The 16,557-nt window shown below is 40.2% G+C and overlaps 1 protein-coding gene across 3 annotated transcripts in view; it reads left to right on the forward strand.

The window, feature by feature from the left end:
- KLHL2 (kelch like family member 2) overlaps positions 1-16,557 on the forward strand; it is a 117,752-nt gene that overhangs the window by 42,649 nt on the left and 58,546 nt on the right. Inside the window, exon 4 of one of the 3 annotated variants that reach the window (XM_066280186.1) lies at positions 1,282-1,403. In XM_066280186.1, coding sequence (XP_066136283.1) covers positions 1,282-1,403 — 122 coding nt within the window. Of the gene's footprint in view, positions 1-1,281; positions 1,404-2,555; positions 2,594-3,902; positions 3,956-16,557 lie in introns of those variants that run through there. The other 2 variants (XM_066280196.1, XM_066280205.1) reach the window with 2 other exon arrangements.

The following is a 16,557-nucleotide window of genomic DNA, read 5'->3' on the forward strand; positions in this document are numbered from 1 at the left end:
AAAGTTGACCTGGGCGCTGAGGATGGCTCTGTGGCCTCTGCCTCAGGCGCTAGAATGGCTCTGGTTGCGACAGAGCAATGCCCCAGATGGGCAGAGCATCGCCCCCTGGTGGGCATGCCGGGTGGATCCCGGTCAGGCACATGCGGGAGTCTGTCTGACTGCCTCCCCGTTTCCGGCTTCAGAAAATTACAAAAAAAAAAAAAAAAAAAAAAAAAAAAATATATATATATATATATATATATATATATATATATATATAGAGAGAGAGAGAGAGAGAGAGAGAGAGAGTGTGTGTGTGTGTGTGTGTGTGAAGGCCAACAAGTAGACCATTGCATATTTCCATTCTGTCCTATACTGTGGTTATTTATATCCTCTTGCTCAGTGGATAGCTGGAAGGGGTTACAGTGTCACAGGGCAACCCTACTCTTGTTTCCCCATGATCATCTCTTAGAAAATGGGGAATGCCTGACCTGTGGTGTAGGGGATATACTGTTGACCTGGAGCGCTGAGATCACCAGTTCTAAACCCTGGGCTTGTCTGGTCAAGGCACATACAGGATTACTACAAGTTGATGCTTCCCGCTTCTCCCCCTTCTCTCTTCCCCCTCTAACTAAAAATCAATAAAATTTAAAAAATTAAAAATTAAAAAAAATGAAGTGCAAAAAAAAAAGGAAAGAAAATAGGGAATATGCAGAGGATCTTTCTTGGCCCTTGTTTTTAATCTCCCATAACCTATAGGTGAGTTTTTCAGTAATACATAACGTATATAGAGTAGAAAGTGAAGGTTTGTCTTTAAAATTACCCTTCCCTTCCAAGCCCACACACTGCTGTGCTTGTTGGATAGATGTTGCTAACCGAATGGTCCTCCTTAGCAAGTACTCATTGCTGTTAGCCCAGAGGGGTAGCATTATTACTCTTCTGGTCATGAATAGAAATCCAAAAAGAAAACAACTGCTCAGAATGGGAAAACAAAAACAAAACCCAAAAAACCATGGACAGCACCGGGTGCTGAACCTATGACAGGGTCATGAGTTGTACATATGACATGTTCATTGCTGGAATGTGACTTTTCAGGTACAAGTGGTGACAAAAGTACATTTTAAGGTTTGCTCAGGTAAGCTTTTTGGGCAGGTAGGGGAATGTTTTAAGCCTGCAAAAAGGGGCTGATCAGTTGCCTACTGAGAACACTGAGTGGTAAGAGAATGGATCTGTCTCACTTGGCATTGATATTTCCGCAACTGTGTCTTGCTGTAGCGTCAACCCTACTCCTTTGTGTTTCAGGTGAGATGAGTGAGAGCCGAGCAAAGAGAGTTCGAATAAAAGAGGTAGATGGCTGGACCCTGAGGATGCTGATTGATTATGTTTACACTGCAGAAATCCAGGTTACAGAAGAAAATGTACAGGTAAGATGAACACCGCACACCCTTTAGCACTTCATACGTTCCAGCATTTAAGTCAAAAGCATATAGCCATCCAGAATACATTTTGTACTGAAGTAATAGAATTTGTTGTTAAAACTGTATTTCAAAGAGATTTGGAATGATTATATCTTTTTAATAGTGTTTTTGATTTCAGTATGTTTATATTCTTCGAGTTCTAAGATACACATCCTTTCATTCTCTACATACGCGTGTTCTTTTATGAAAACACTGTCATACTCACTTAGAACTACTGATTGATGCTGCCCACGTTTGTCTTTATTCCCTTAAAGGCTCAAATCTACAAAGGACGTTTGTGACTACTAATAGCCTTTATTTCTTTTATCATTTTAGCATTCTCTTTGAGTGCTTCTAGAGTTTAGCTAAAATTAGACATTGCATCTTTCTTTCTATAAAGAACAAATGTTTATCTACATGCTATAAATGTTTCAGTAATACATAACGTATATAGAATAGAAAGTGAAGGTTCGTCTTTAAAATTGCCCTTCACACCCGGCCCAACCCACACACGTCGATCCTCTCTTTCCTTGGAGGGTAGCCTGACACACACACACTGTTTTCTTGACATAAGTATATTTTTGCTATACCTGTTGTTGTGCCACTTGCTTTTTTCCCTGAATGAAGTGTCTTAGAGTTCTTTACACATCGATACAATAGGGGTCCAGCTCACTCCTTTGTGTGGTACCCTGTGTGTTCATCAGCATATACAATTTTTCACCATTACAAAGTGCTGTAGTGCATCAACGTTTTTACATTTGCATCCAAAAATTTCATGGGATAGATTTTCAAAATGTAATTGATGGGGCAAAGGGTACATAAGTATTTTAATTTTTGAGGGCTACGCCAAAATGCCACCTAAAAGTTTTTATTTATACTCCTTCCAGCAGGCAAACTGTGTTTTAAGGACCACAAAAAGATTTAGGACTAACTTCTTAAGAAATAATCTCTAAATTCTACTTGCACAAATAGAAGAATATAGGTTCAATCTTTTCTCTTGTAATTAGTTGAAATGTGCTAGAAACTATTTGAATGTGGGGACTGAATCTTTGCACTTGGACTTGTTAAGACCTGCTATTATTAGAGCTGAAATATTAGCAGTGCTAATCTTTCCCAGATGGCCTCGTTAACCTTTGCCTGGAAGTGTTGCTTGTGAGGTAAGGCATTTGAAAAACCTTGGTTGATATTGAAGTCACATATAAAATTGTGAATCAGGTGCTAGGTGAACATATTTTTTAACATGGGAAAGTTTTTGGTACACGTCATGTAATGGTGGTACTGACATGTCGTATCAGTCTGATCTTTTCTGTATAGTTATGCAATTTGCTGGATTCTATGGTGTATTTTCAGCAAGACCTTATGTTCGGTTTCTTTTTGCTCCTCCTTTTTAGTAATTTGAGTGCATGGGCCTCATTGTGTTCTTTTTTGTATTTTTTTGACAGAGAGTCAGAGAGAGGGACAGACAGGAAGGGAAAGAGATGAGAAACATCAGTTCTTCTTTGTGGCACCTTAGTTGTTCATTGATTGCTTTCTCATATGTGCCTTGATGGGTAGGGGGGCTGCAGCAGAGTGAGTGACCCCGTGCTAAAGCCATCAACCTTGGGCTCAAGCCAGCGACTTTGGGCTTCAAGCCAGTGACCATGGGGTCATGTCTATGATCCCATACTCAAACCAGCGACCCCACGCTCAAGCTGGTGAGCCCACGCTCAAGCCTGATGAACCTGCGCTCAAACCAGTGACCTCAGGGTTTTGTACCTGGATCCTCCATGTCCCAGTCCGACGCTCTATCCACTGTGCCACCACGTAGTCAGGCTCATTGTGTTCTATATCTGACCTTTAACAAATGAATTACTGATTGGTTTCTTTCATTCACACAGTATACTGCATGGGGGGCATTGGAGAGGATGCTGTAGGCCTAGTAGACTAGATGGTGATAATTCAGCCCTGAATGCTATTTGTAGTAGTTGTTGTGGTGGAAGATGCCTCCCGTGTTTCTTTTAATAAATGTCACGTTCTAGTCCTGAAATACTAGTTAGTCATCATACCCTTTCAGAAAACTTGCTATGCTAATCTCCTTTTGTGTATACTGTGTAACTGTTACAGGAATTCATTTAAAGAGTTGCATTTGCTCTACTTAACAGTAATATAATTTTATGTTGTTAGGAAAAGGAATGTCTCTTCAGCATAGGGGTTCTTGGTATGTAAAGCATTATTTTATATTGTATTGAAAAAAGTACTTGTTTCGGGAAAGGCAGTTTGGAAACAAAATCAATAAATCAAGCTGCTTTTTCCATAACAAGTATTTTTCAATGAAATACAAATAAGGATTTATCTATCAATATGTTCATCTCTCTGTAAATCTTTCTTGTAAGTGCTGTTCACCTTAAGGAAAGAGGCAGTGTGGTGGGAGGTATCTGCAATCTTATTCGTATTAAGCTGCAGTTTGGATTGGCCCCAGCGGAAAGCCAGCTCTGAGTACTTCTGCCTTGAATGTGCTGACAGTGGGGGCAGAGCTGGCTGTAAGTCAAAGCTTTATCATTTTAGATATAGTTTCTCATTAGCTCTAGGATCAAATCTCTTGTCAGGTGATCTCTCTTTTGTAAGTTTGTTTTAATAGTAAAGTACAGTTTTAGGATAGCAGGTGTCTTAGTCCTTTACTTTGGGATTCTCTGTTTTTATGTGGAATTATAGCACCGTAGCATGCTGAGGTCCAGCTGTGTGAGAGTCAGTCAGTGACAGAGCAGGACCACAACACCGCTTTCCTGATTCCTCGTTCAGGGTCCCTCCATGATACCTTACAGTCCTCATTTTACACATTCAAGCATGTGTGTATACCACCTGTTTGAAGTGAAGGTTGTTAACTTTGAGTCAGAATGAGAATGAGGGAATGAAGTAATTTGAAAAATTAACTCCAAAGAATGAACAGTTGTTACTGTATTACAGAAGTACAGTATTTTTTGCTCCATAAGACACACTTTTTTTCCCCCAAAATTGGAGGGGAGAATACCCATGCGTCTTATGGAGCGAATGTTCACTTTTTTTAGCTGCTATGGGTTCCCGGACAACTGGAAGAGTATTTGAACATTAAAGTCTCTTCTCATTTGTTAATAACGGTGCTAATGGTTGTTAATACTGTTGTTGAGTTTACATGGTTGAAATATTACTGTGGTATATTTTGTTAAATATTTTAATACACCATTTTGTTCAGAATATTTTTTTTTCTTTTCCTTCTTAAAACCCTAGATGCGTCTTATGGTCAGGTGCGTCTTATGTAGTGAAAAATACAGTAATTGGGCTTTTTAATTCTTGGCTGTTAAGGTTTCCCTGTTTGTCTATGTGTGTTGCTGTTGTTTAGGTTTTTAAACTTTGGTTTTGAACTTAGGTATGTTATTTCCAGCAAGGCTGGGAAATAATTTGAACCAAGTGAATTTGTTTGTTTATTTTTTTAAAGAGAAATAAAAAGAGTATATCTATCTTACCATAACCATGCTTTTATTTTTTTTATATTTTTTATTGATTTTCATTTATTGTGTTTACAAAGATTCTAGTGTTGCCCCGAATCCATCCTCCCACCATAACCGTGCTTTTAATGGAACTTTTTCTTGTTGTTCTTGAGTAATTTAAATTTAGCTTATGTCTAGAGTTTGCAGTCAAATTTTATAAACTATGAATCTGGGAACAGAGAAAATAAAGCCAAACACTTGCTGGGGTTATGAACTCCTTTGAGAATCTGACGAAAAACTGCATCCTCTCTCCAGAGTAAAGTGCAGGTAGGCGTATACACTCAAAGCTGTGCATTCACTTTGAATTTATGTACCTTGTTGTTTCTTCACTTCTCCAACTATTAAGAGTACTTGGCTTTATGTACATAGGAGGGGGTTTCCCATGGCTTTATTTTCAACCGTGTGCTAGACAGTTTTACATATTCACTATGAAATTAGAGAGGTATTACTCCATTTTGCAAATGAGGAAGCTCAGAAAGGTGAAGCAATTAGTTCAACATTACACATCAACTATTAAGTTGTAATTAACTAGTGTTGCTTAAAAAGAGTTTATAAAAAGTATTTATATTATCCAAAAATTATTGAAGATTTACTCTTCTTCATTTGATGTGCTAATTAACATTTTTGGGAAAGCCTAAAGGAGCTTGTATGTTTTTAAAATGTTTACTTTATTGCTAAATCTGTGTTTTGTTACATACATTTTTACTTCTCAGCTTTTGAGTATTTGTTTTGGCTTGCTAAAAGTAGGGAAGAGCAGGCCCTGGCCGGTTGGCTCAGTGGTAGAGCGTTGGCCTGGCGTTTAGAAGTCCTGGGTTCGATTCCCGGTCAGGGCACACAGGAGAAGTGCCCATCTGCTTCTCCACCCCTCCCCCTCTCTTTCCTCTCTGTCTCTCTCTTCCCCTCCCGCAGCCGAGGCTCCATTGAAACACAGATGGCCCGGCCCTAGGGATGGCTGCTTGGCCTCTGCCCCAGGCGCTAGAGTGGCTCTGGTCGTGGCAGAGCGACGCCCCCTGTTGGGCGTGCCGGGTGGATCCCGGTCAGGCGCATGCAGGAGTCTGTCTGACTGTCTCTCCCCGTTTCTAGCTTCAGAAAAATACAAAAAAAAAAAAAAAAGTAGGGAAGAGCATTTCACTTGATGTCAGTATGAAAAACAAAGGTAAAGATGTTACTAAACAATGACAAATGTAAGGAGATGCTCTTATTCCTAAATGTTAGCAGTCTTCAGCCTCTGGTTCTGTCTACATTAGAACTTTTGTCATCTCAGAATATTTCAATAAGCATCTGATAATTCTGAATGGATGAAACTTATGTGTTGCATAAATTGAAATTTGAGATAGAAAATCTCATCCTTTTAGAAAAGGAACAGAATTTAAATGAGAATTTTTTAAGAGACCTTTAAAATTAATTTTTGATAACACAACAATGTTTAACACAATCTCAGTGCATTAGAAAATTCAACAGAAGGTATCCATTTTATTGGTGGTGTAGGACAGGGATTTTTGTTGTTGCTTTAGACAGGAAGTGCTAGCAGTATGTAGTTGTAAAGTATTCTACCCATGAGTCATTCCTAAAATGAGGCATCACAGGGTGGAGCTTCCATGGTAGAAGGCTTATTTGTATGATTGACCACTTAATCAAAAGAGGCTGTTAAAGTGAAGAAGCCATTAAAAAGAATATATGTACTGTACACTCTAAATATTTTACTTAGCCTAAAACATGTAATTATACAATTGTATCCAGTCTTTTGTTGTAAAACTAAGCATGGTCAGCTGCTTGGAGAGCCACGTGCTCTTTCTTGCACATACGTTATTATGACGCATCGCATCAATTCTCATTTTCCAGTTTTTATTTGTTTTGTTTTTTTTTGTATTTTTCTGAAGCTGGAAACGGCGAGAGACAGACAGACTCCCGCATGCGCCCGACCGGGATCCACCCGGCACGCCCACCAGGGGCGATGCTCTGCCCCTCTGGGGCGTCGCTCTGTTGCGACCAGAGCCACTCCAGCGCCTGGGGCAGAGGGCAAGGAGCCATCCCCAGCGCCTGGGCCATCCTTGCTCCAATGGAGCCTCGACTGCGGGAGGGGAAGAGAGAGACAGAGAGAAAGGAGAGGGGGAGGGTGGAGAAGCAGATGGGCGCCTCTCCTGTGTGCCCTGGCCGGGAATCGAACCCGGGACTTCTGCACACCAGGCCAATGCTCTACCACTGAGCCAACCGGCCAGGGCCTCCAGCTTTTTTTTTAGTACAGCAAGAACTGAGACACTTAAAAAGAAATCTCAGTGCTAAGTCATCTTCAAATTATACAATTTCTCTTTTATTCTTCCCTCATCTAATTTGAAGAAAAATTTTTCTTGCATTAATAAATTGATCAAGCCTGACCTGTGGTGGCGCAGTGGATAAAGCGTCGACCTGGAAATGCTGAGGTCGCTGGTTCGAAACTCTGGGCTTGCCTGGTCAAGGCACATATGGGAGTTGATGCTTCCAGCTCCTCCCTCCTTCTCTCTCTCTCCTCTCTAAAAATGAATAAATAAAATTAAAAAAAAAATAAATTGGTCAAGTGATTCTAAAGCAATCAATTTAGTCTTCATAGAAACAGCTCTTTTACTACTCACATTTTATTGTATTACACACATTTATTTAAATTATGTAATTTCAATAACAAGTGCAAGTGTCATAAACAGATTAGGGAGCCAATCCAACACGTATGAGTTGGTAAAGTACGACTCAGGTGGAGGGTAGCAGTGCACCAGCATATTAGAGAGCGCTCTGTACAGGCGGCATGGGGAGAGCTGGTTAATCAGGTGATCAGGTGAGCAGAGACTGGCAAAGAGTGCTTTTGCTTCCTGCGTTTTTGCATCATCTACCTAAACACTGACATGAGATTCCTTTTGGATGGATACTTCTCTGAAAAATGGATTTTGAAGTCATCTTATCAGTTAAATAGACATTGGTAAAGTATCTGCTCCTATGCTAGGTCCTCATGCTATAAAAACAAACAAATGAGGAACAGAGTGTAATACATCGAGTATAGACTTAGACTGGTTTTGAATCTTGGCTTTGCTAGTTAAACACCATGTGTCTTTGTCCAAATTCCTGAACTCTGGGCCTCATTTTGTTGTCTGTATAAAAGGGTTAATTCTGTTTTCTCTTATGTAGGAACTTTTGGAACATCGCTCATTAGATAACTCGTTTATGAAGAGGTGAGACATGGTAGGACCTCACTAAGAGCCTGGCTGTGATTGAGGCTTGAGTCAGAAATAAATGGGGCCAGAAAGAGGAGGACCGATACGAGGAGTAAACAATCAATATTTTTAAAACTGAGGATAGCATGCAGTTCAAAGTAAAATGTTCAAGGATGAGTGACAAATTCAGGTTTGATAAGGTCCTGCAGGGGCAACTGAGTCTCCTTGTTGTGTGATGTTAATGGTTGTAAGCCTAATAATTTGAATCAAAATATGTATTTGACTAGAACTTTCATTCTCCAGTCATGCCAGGTAAATGATCTTTTACTCTATATAAGGTAGGAGTACAGAACATATGAATATCTTGTTATTTAAAATGTAGTATGGAAGATGTCATTGAGGTCAGCTAGTTTAAGAAAATCTAGAAGCTTATTAAACTTGATGGACATCAAACTTGAAATAGTTTTTTGAGTTTATGTTTAAAGGAAAGCTAGGTACTCCAGAAGCATTAGTAATTAAGTTACTTGAGGTTTTATATTGTTTGAATGTGTAATCTTGAAGATGTTCACACAGTTGAGTCAGTTTTGCAATTCATGTTTTAAGTAGGTTTATGTGGTACATAAAAGTCATCTTGCTGGAGCCTGGCCTGTGGTGGCGCAGTGGATAAAGCGTTGACCTGGAAATGCTGAGGTCGCCAGTTCGAAACCCTGGGCTTGCCTGGTCAAGGCACATATGGGAGTTGATGCTTCCAGCTCCTCCCCCCTTCTCTCTCTCTGTCTCTCTCTCTCTCCTCTCTAAAAAACTGAATAAATAAAGTAAAAAAAAAAAAAAAAGTCATCTTGCTGAAGCCCTGGCCGGTTGGCTCAGCGGTAGAGCGTCGGCTGGCATGCAGGAGTCCCGGGTTCGATTCCCGGCCAGGGCACACAGGAGAGGCGCCCATTTGCTTCTCCACCCCGCTCCCTCTCCTTCCTCTCTGTCTCTCTCTTCCCCTCCCGCAGCGAGGCTCCATTGGAGCAAAGATGGCCCGGGCGCTGGGAATGGCTCTGTGGCCTCTGCCTCAGGCGCTAGAATGGCTCTGGATGCAACAGAGCGATGCCCCAGAGGGGCAGAGCGTCGCCCCCTGGTGGGCATGCCAGGTGGATCCCGGTCGGGCGCATGCGGGAGTCTGTCTGACTGCCTTCCCGTTTCCAGCTTTGGAAAAATGAAAAAAAAAAAAAAAAGTCATCTTGTTGAATAAAAAAATGCCTATCCTGATTATGACATATTATAGCAACGTGGCAGTGAGTAGAGCAGGGGTGAGGGAAGAAATACACCAAAGTCTTTATTAGGTGGGTTTTTTTCTGGATCTTTGCTCTTGATATTGTTTGGGTATGGCGCCGGAGAGGGATAGTGTGTTTGTGTCATCGGGCTTCTTGTCAGTGTTCAAAATCCCCCTCTCCAAACCTGTTTAGGTGATGAGAGTCTAGATTTGTTAAATGATCTGTGGTTCTCGCATATTTGTTTTAAGATCAGCCAAAGGCTTTGTAAATGCTAGTAGCATTCTTGACAATTTTTAAAAATATTATTACCTTTTGGACCTTGATTTCCTTTTTTTTTAAGAGAGAGAGAGAGAGAGAGAGAGAGAGAATAAGACAGATAGGGACAGACAGGAAGGGAGAGAGATGAAAAGCATCCATTCTTTGTTGCAGCATCTTAGTTGTTCATTGACTGCTTTTTCCTATGTGCCTTGATGGGGGTGGGGGATGGGGAAGGTCTACAGCAGACCGAGTAACCCCTTGCTCAAACCAGTGACCTTGGGCTTAAGCTGGTGAGCCATGCTCAAACCAGATGAGCCTGCGCTCAAGCTGGCAACCTCGGGGTTTCGAGCCTGGGTCCTCTGCATCCCAGGCTGACACTCCATCCACTATGCCACTGCCTGGTCAGGCTGGACCTTGATGTCTTAATCCTGTTGTCAGGTTAATAAAATTAATGTGCTCCTGTAGATCATCTGGTTTAAGTGTACTTATGCCTTTATCTAGAATACAGAACTTATGAAAACTTTATTTTTTGTACAAAACAACTATAGCTATGTAACATATGAGTATATAACATACTCATAAGCTGCTATTTTAAATTAACTTGATGAATATTACTATAGAAATTTGGTTATGTAAGTACATTTGATTTTGTTTACTTTTTTATTTTGAACTCTATCAAATAAGATTATTTCTCATTTAAATATTTTGTTTCATAATATATAAATGCCTTCCACTGGCCTCTGGTTAATTTCTTAGTAAGGGCATAAAACACTCAGTTTTTTCCCCCTAGTGGGGTATAATTTACATACCATAGATTATAATCATTTCACTTACTAAGTTTTAATAAGTGCATGCACCCATTAACCCACACCTAAATCAAGATATTGAGCATTGCCTGATCAGGCAGTGGTGCAGTGGATAGAGCATCAGACTAGGACACAGAGGACCCAGGTTCAAAACCCCGAGGTTGCCAGCTTGAGTAAAGGCTCATCCAGCTTGAGCGCAGGATTGCTGGCTTGAGCATGGGATCATAGACATGACCCCATGCTCACTGGCTTGAGCCCAAAGAATGGTGGCTTGAGGCCAAGGTTGCTGGCTTGAGCAAGGGGTCACTTGCTCTGATGTATAAAAGTAGCAGAGGAGAGGTAGCTTTTCAGGCACCCCCCCATTTTATTTTTCATACTGTTTTTGCTTTTGCCCTCCATTTATTATACCATTGGAAGTGACATTAAATACACATGTATTCTGTTTAAGAGTGAGCTTCTCTTAAAACTTTACCTCTGGATGAGATTTGTCCTGGAAGGTGGTGTGTTATTAACCATTAATATGAGTGACTAATAAGATGGCATTCCTTTTGGCCCTGCTGTCAGTAGCTGTCCTAAGGGATGAACTTTGGATAGGGGAGTGTGGGGAGGTGGTGGGGAAGTAGGTGTGTTTAGAGCAGTGTTTTTCAACCAGTGTGCCACGGCACACTAGTGTGCCGTGAGACATGGTCAGGTGTGCCATGGGGAAATTAAACATGGGTCCCCAAACTATGGCCTGCATGCCGGATACGGCCCACAGAGGCTATTTATCCGGCCCACTGCCAGCCGCCTCCATCCGAACATAAACATTCCCCTCACAACCCCTCCAGCTATCAGCGACAGGAAGAGTGGAGGCACAGGGAACGCTCACTGACCAATCACCTTCTAGGATTCATCCCTACCACTAGCAATGAACCAATAGTAGGCCGCCTCTCATCCACACCCAGGAAGGTCCCTGCTCAGGCTGCCGCGTACTTGTCATTGTATGGCCGCGGTGAGTAGTTGAAGCTGCTACTCCTCCCCATGGTCCCGATTTCTAATCCTGGTCAGGACTGGAGTAAATGTTGCCACCACTAGATGAAGCCTCAGCCTCAGCTGGTTATGTCTATCCTGATGGTGTATATAGATATTTGACCTTTTTCTTTTTAAAAGAGGCCCCGCAGAGGGTGATATACAATGCATCACAATACATCACAATGTTATCAAACTTTAAAGCTAAAGTTTGCTGATCTTCCTTTGGACAGTTTTTGATTATCTGTTGCCAAGGAGTTCCCCATTCTGGCCAACAAAGCTATTTTGACATTGCTCCCGTTTTCAACCACATATCTATGTGAGCTGAGCTTCTCAAGCTTGACTGCGATAAAAACTAAAAACACAGAGAGACTGAGAACTGTTGAGGAAGAGCTTCGTGTGTGTCTTTCTACCATTCCTGCCAGGATATCCCTTTTGTGTTCATCGAAACAGGCCCAGGTTTCACACTAAGTGAGTATAAATACATTTAGAAACTATATTATTAACTATATGTATAATATGTACTGTGTTAGAGTATCATTTTGGTAGGTGGTGTGCCCCAGGATTTTGTAAATGTAAAAAATGTGCCGCAGCTCAAAAAAGGTTGAAAATCACTGGTTTAGAGGATGTGAAGCAATTAGAAAAGGCAGATCTGGGTAGAGAATCAGAGCTGAGTGCATAGAGCAGAGGGCTGGCCCTTGGTGGCCAAGGGTTAGGGCTCTGAGATGTAGAAGTGCGCATGAGGTGGCAGGTTGCCAAGGACAGGCACTTCCTGTTTCAAAACTGCACTCAGCCAGGCCTCCATTCCAGAAAGAGGAAGGAAGCCTTCTTCTTTCTTCTTCCCTGCACCCAGTACCCCCCAAGGTCACAGCAGTCAAGTAGTAATACTTTATTCCTTGATGCTGTGGTTTATAACTATTTTTAATACTGTTTCTGTGAGTAAATGTAATGAACATCAAGCAGCCAATTGAGAAAATAAACTTATGAAACATGACTTACTTATAAATTGGGGACTAGCTTGACCTGTGGTGGAGCAGTGGATAAAGTGTTGACCTGGAATGCTGAGGTCTCCTGGGCTTGCCTGGTCAAGGCACATATGGGAGTTCATGATTCCTGCTCCTCCTCAGCCCTTCTCTCTAAAATGAATAAATTAAAATCTTAAAAAAAAAGAAAAAATAAATGGGGGGCCTAATACAGATTTTAGATGTATGCTAATGAAAGTTGTAGGTTATATTTCATAATGAGACTTTTCAACAGCAAATGCAGTGGCCCTCGTCTATCATGGGGTTTGGTTCCAGAACCCCCCGCAATAGGCAAAAATCCACGAAGTAGCGACCGTATATTTATTTTCTCATTTATATATATTTTAAGGCTTTATAAACCCTCCCTACACTTTAATAAACCTTTCCCACACTGTTATTTCCCACACTTATTTTTACCACAAAAATAATTAAAATAATAAATATATACAAATATCTATATAATACATACTGCAAAATCCCACGATATAGTGAAAAATCCGCAATACAAAATTAGATACATGCAATTTAAAAATCCGCGAAACAGTGAGACCGCGAAAAGTCAACTGTGATATGGCGAGGATCGATTGTAGCTTAAGTGTGGGGATAATTTCTTCCCTTTGCTCATGCCTTTTGGGCATTTATTTCCTTGTTTCTTTTCTGGTCCTTACTGACATGCAAGGCCTTTCCCCTTTAAGTAAACTGATGCTTCTGATATGAATATAAAATAGCTTGAAAATTAATAGAAATCTTCTCTTTAGCAGCACACTTACTGCTAAATTAACAGTGAGTGAGTTGTAAGTTTCACATTTGCATGTTTTCATAGACATCTGGAAATCTTATATATGGAGCAATCAGACCCATTGGTCACATCTTCTCCTAAACACACTGCTAATGACTCAGGACTTAAAAGACTTACTGTATAAATTATTTCCCCCAATGGGGTAAATACTCAAGCTGAAAATAAACTGCTGATCCTAATAGCCAAGGAGAAAGAATGTACTTGTTTAAGTGAAGCATCTTATGTGTAATTTGGCTTGTCAAACAACATGAAGTAGGATGAAAGCATCTTGCTTTAAAATACAGCTGGTCTAAGCGTGTCATCCGGGTGCTGTTTGTTTGGCTCTAGTGTCTTACATGTCTAGTGTTCTGCTTGTCTTCACTGGTCAGCGGTAGCTTTCCTCTACTCCATTGTTCACTGCAGAAAACATCTCCACAGAATAAAATTTTCAGGCTTTTATGTGCCTCCTTCTGTTGGAAATCTAAATGAAAACTTATAATTTTTATTTAATAAAATGATAGCATTTGAGTTTAATTAGCTGGCCATGTTCTTTTACTTCATGTTTCTCCAAGTATTTGAGATATTACTATTCACATGAACAAGAAGAGTAATGTGTAGAGCTTACTTATTCTATAAAGCTAGCTTGATGATCAAAGGCAGTTGAGACTCATAGTACTCAGAGGGCAGGCCCCGCTGAGGCAGTCTGGTGCATGGTGGGTGGTGGTCTCTGAGTGAATAGCTCCCCTTACCCGTTTCTGTGTTTAGAATTCTAGAACTCCAGAATGGCATTCCTTTCCTTTCTTCTTGACTTTCTTTTAAATAATATGTGATCATTCAAATTGTATGCATTCAGTATAGAAAATTTAGAAAAAAAAAAAGTAAATAGAAAGCCTTATCCTACCACTATCCATAGATAATCCCTATTAACAATTGCAGTATTTTTTCTAATACTTTCTCTGTTTATGTGCATCTGTGAGCAGTTTTGCAGTAGGACACAGAGTCTGGTACCGATACATTTTAGGAATCTGTGCTTCTGGGTCAAAGGACATCCAAAATTATATCTCTTAAGATACAAACATTCATGAGAGTAACATTTAATTTATACTCAAGTTGATTTGTTTCTTAGGCACCTGGATATTTGTCTAGTACCTGAGGATGCAACAGGGAGTAAAAGATGTGAGCCTGCTGTCCCGGAGCAGATATTCTGCAGGGAGAGAGAGAGAGGCAGTAAACCTGGGAGCAAATGCGTAAGAGCAGCTCTGACAGCGGTAGGTGTATGGAGCACAACGAGGGGGAGAAATGCTGTCAGCAGTGACCAGGCAGGGTCCGAGGCCATGGTGAGAACAGCAGGGCCTAGTGGAGGGGCTCTTGGGCCATGGAGTAGAACTAAAGAAGAACCATGTAGGGAGGAGGCTGCAGGAAGCAGAGGTGACAGCAGGGCCTAAGACAGACAGCTTGCTCTGTTTTCGCTCTGGGCTCAACAAACCCAAGAGGAATGTTTTAGCTTTTGGAATGTGGCCCTCCCTCAGTATGCACATTATATGGGATCAATCACTTTGAAATTCTTAGAATATGTCATTAATACTCAGAATATATAGCACATAGAATTGCTTTTCTTTTGATGGTTTGGAATACACTTCAGTATTGTAGAGTGCCTTAAGCAGTTTTCATCAGTCTCAGGGTTAATACCAGTGAAGCGTATGGAAAATGAAGCCAACAGAAATTTTCTGTGTGGCTGGGTGTTTATAGTATAGTATCAGTATAATTCTACCTCAGATAAGAAGCAGCACATTTTCAACTGCTTCTTTGCTCTAAAGAACTCAGAAAAATTAGTTTTAAAGATATAAATTTATTCTTTGGACCTCTTAAAATTTTTTTTTTTTAATTGTTTAGACCTCTTGGTTACAGTGCTAAGATATTTTTTGTGACCTAAATAGAAAATTAAGAAACCACCTCTTTACGTTGCTAGGCATTTCCTACATTTGTCACTAATAGTGCAGTTTATCCACTTTGGAGAAAGTAAGGGACGGGGTTAGCCCCAGAGTCAAGCCCATTTTTCCTGGTCAGTGATATGTAAAAACCACAGGAATCTGAATGAGGACAGATACTGAAAGATTAGAATACTAAATCTGATCTCCCAAATCAGGCCTTTCTAAACTTCAGTATTTGTATGTTACCTCCATGATTTTGCTATATTCTCTACTGTTGATATTATTAAATAATGTTTTGCTTTGCAATGACTCAATTTTTGCTTAATTTGCTTAAGAAATAATTTATATTGTTAAAATAAATAGAAGGCAACTGTAAAAACATATCCCTATTAACATAAGGATGTCTGTGTGTCATCTAAAAGCATCGTATCCACTTTGGTTAATACTGTGCTCATGGCAGACTCTACCTGTCCCATACCACATATGTGACCATGGGCAAATTACCCAACTGCTGCAAACCTCTGTATTCACTTGTATATAGTGGGAATATTGAGATATTATGACCTGTCAAGTGCTTCACACACTGCCTGACACCGTAATTACTCAGTAAATGGAAACAACTATAAGAATGTGTTGTTGAAGTGATTATTATCTTGACTATTCTTGCTGAAAGAACAATATTGGAGATTTAGAACTCAGACAGCACTTCTTTTATTCTGCATCTTGAGAAGGGACTCAAGATAATGAAACAAATAATAGACCAAAGAGTTAGTGAATTTGATTATAGCCCTAGCTTTCCACTGACCTGCTATATAAGTTGGTCAAGTCTGTTGTCCCTGTAGTGTTTGGTTTCTTCATCATACAATTAGGAGGTTTGATTTGATTGGAACCCAAGGCATCCAGCTCATAGACTTCCAGCTGTTTTGAGTGGTTCTGATTGTGGGATATGGGTCACCTTGAATTTGGAGCATTTTTTACTTTTTTATTTAAGCTGGCTATCCAATAATACACACAATAATCTAGAAAATTGGTGTAGCCCTTTCTGCTTTCCTGTTTTCATCATAAGTGACCGATGGTCACCAGGGGTCAAGTTAGTAAGCCTGGGCCAATTATTAGTTGTTTTTGAAGATGTATATAATTAATTTCATAATTACAAGCTGTTGAAGTTTAGTGACAGTAAATTTGCATCATAAAACTGGGGCATCTTTGAAGGATTTAGTGACAATAGAAAACAATGAATAAATTTGTTTTTATACATTTGACTAACATTTAAGGTATATTTAATGTATGTTTGCCAAGCATGGAGTGCTTGACTCATCATTTTCATCAGTAAAAATTATATGAATTTCTAGCTGTGTCAACTACAGTTAAAATAGC

Source organism: Saccopteryx bilineata, chromosome 1 (genome assembly GCF_036850765.1).
Source record: "Saccopteryx bilineata isolate mSacBil1 chromosome 1, mSacBil1_pri_phased_curated, whole genome shotgun sequence".
NCBI lineage: Eukaryota > Metazoa > Chordata > Mammalia > Chiroptera > Emballonuridae > Saccopteryx > Saccopteryx bilineata.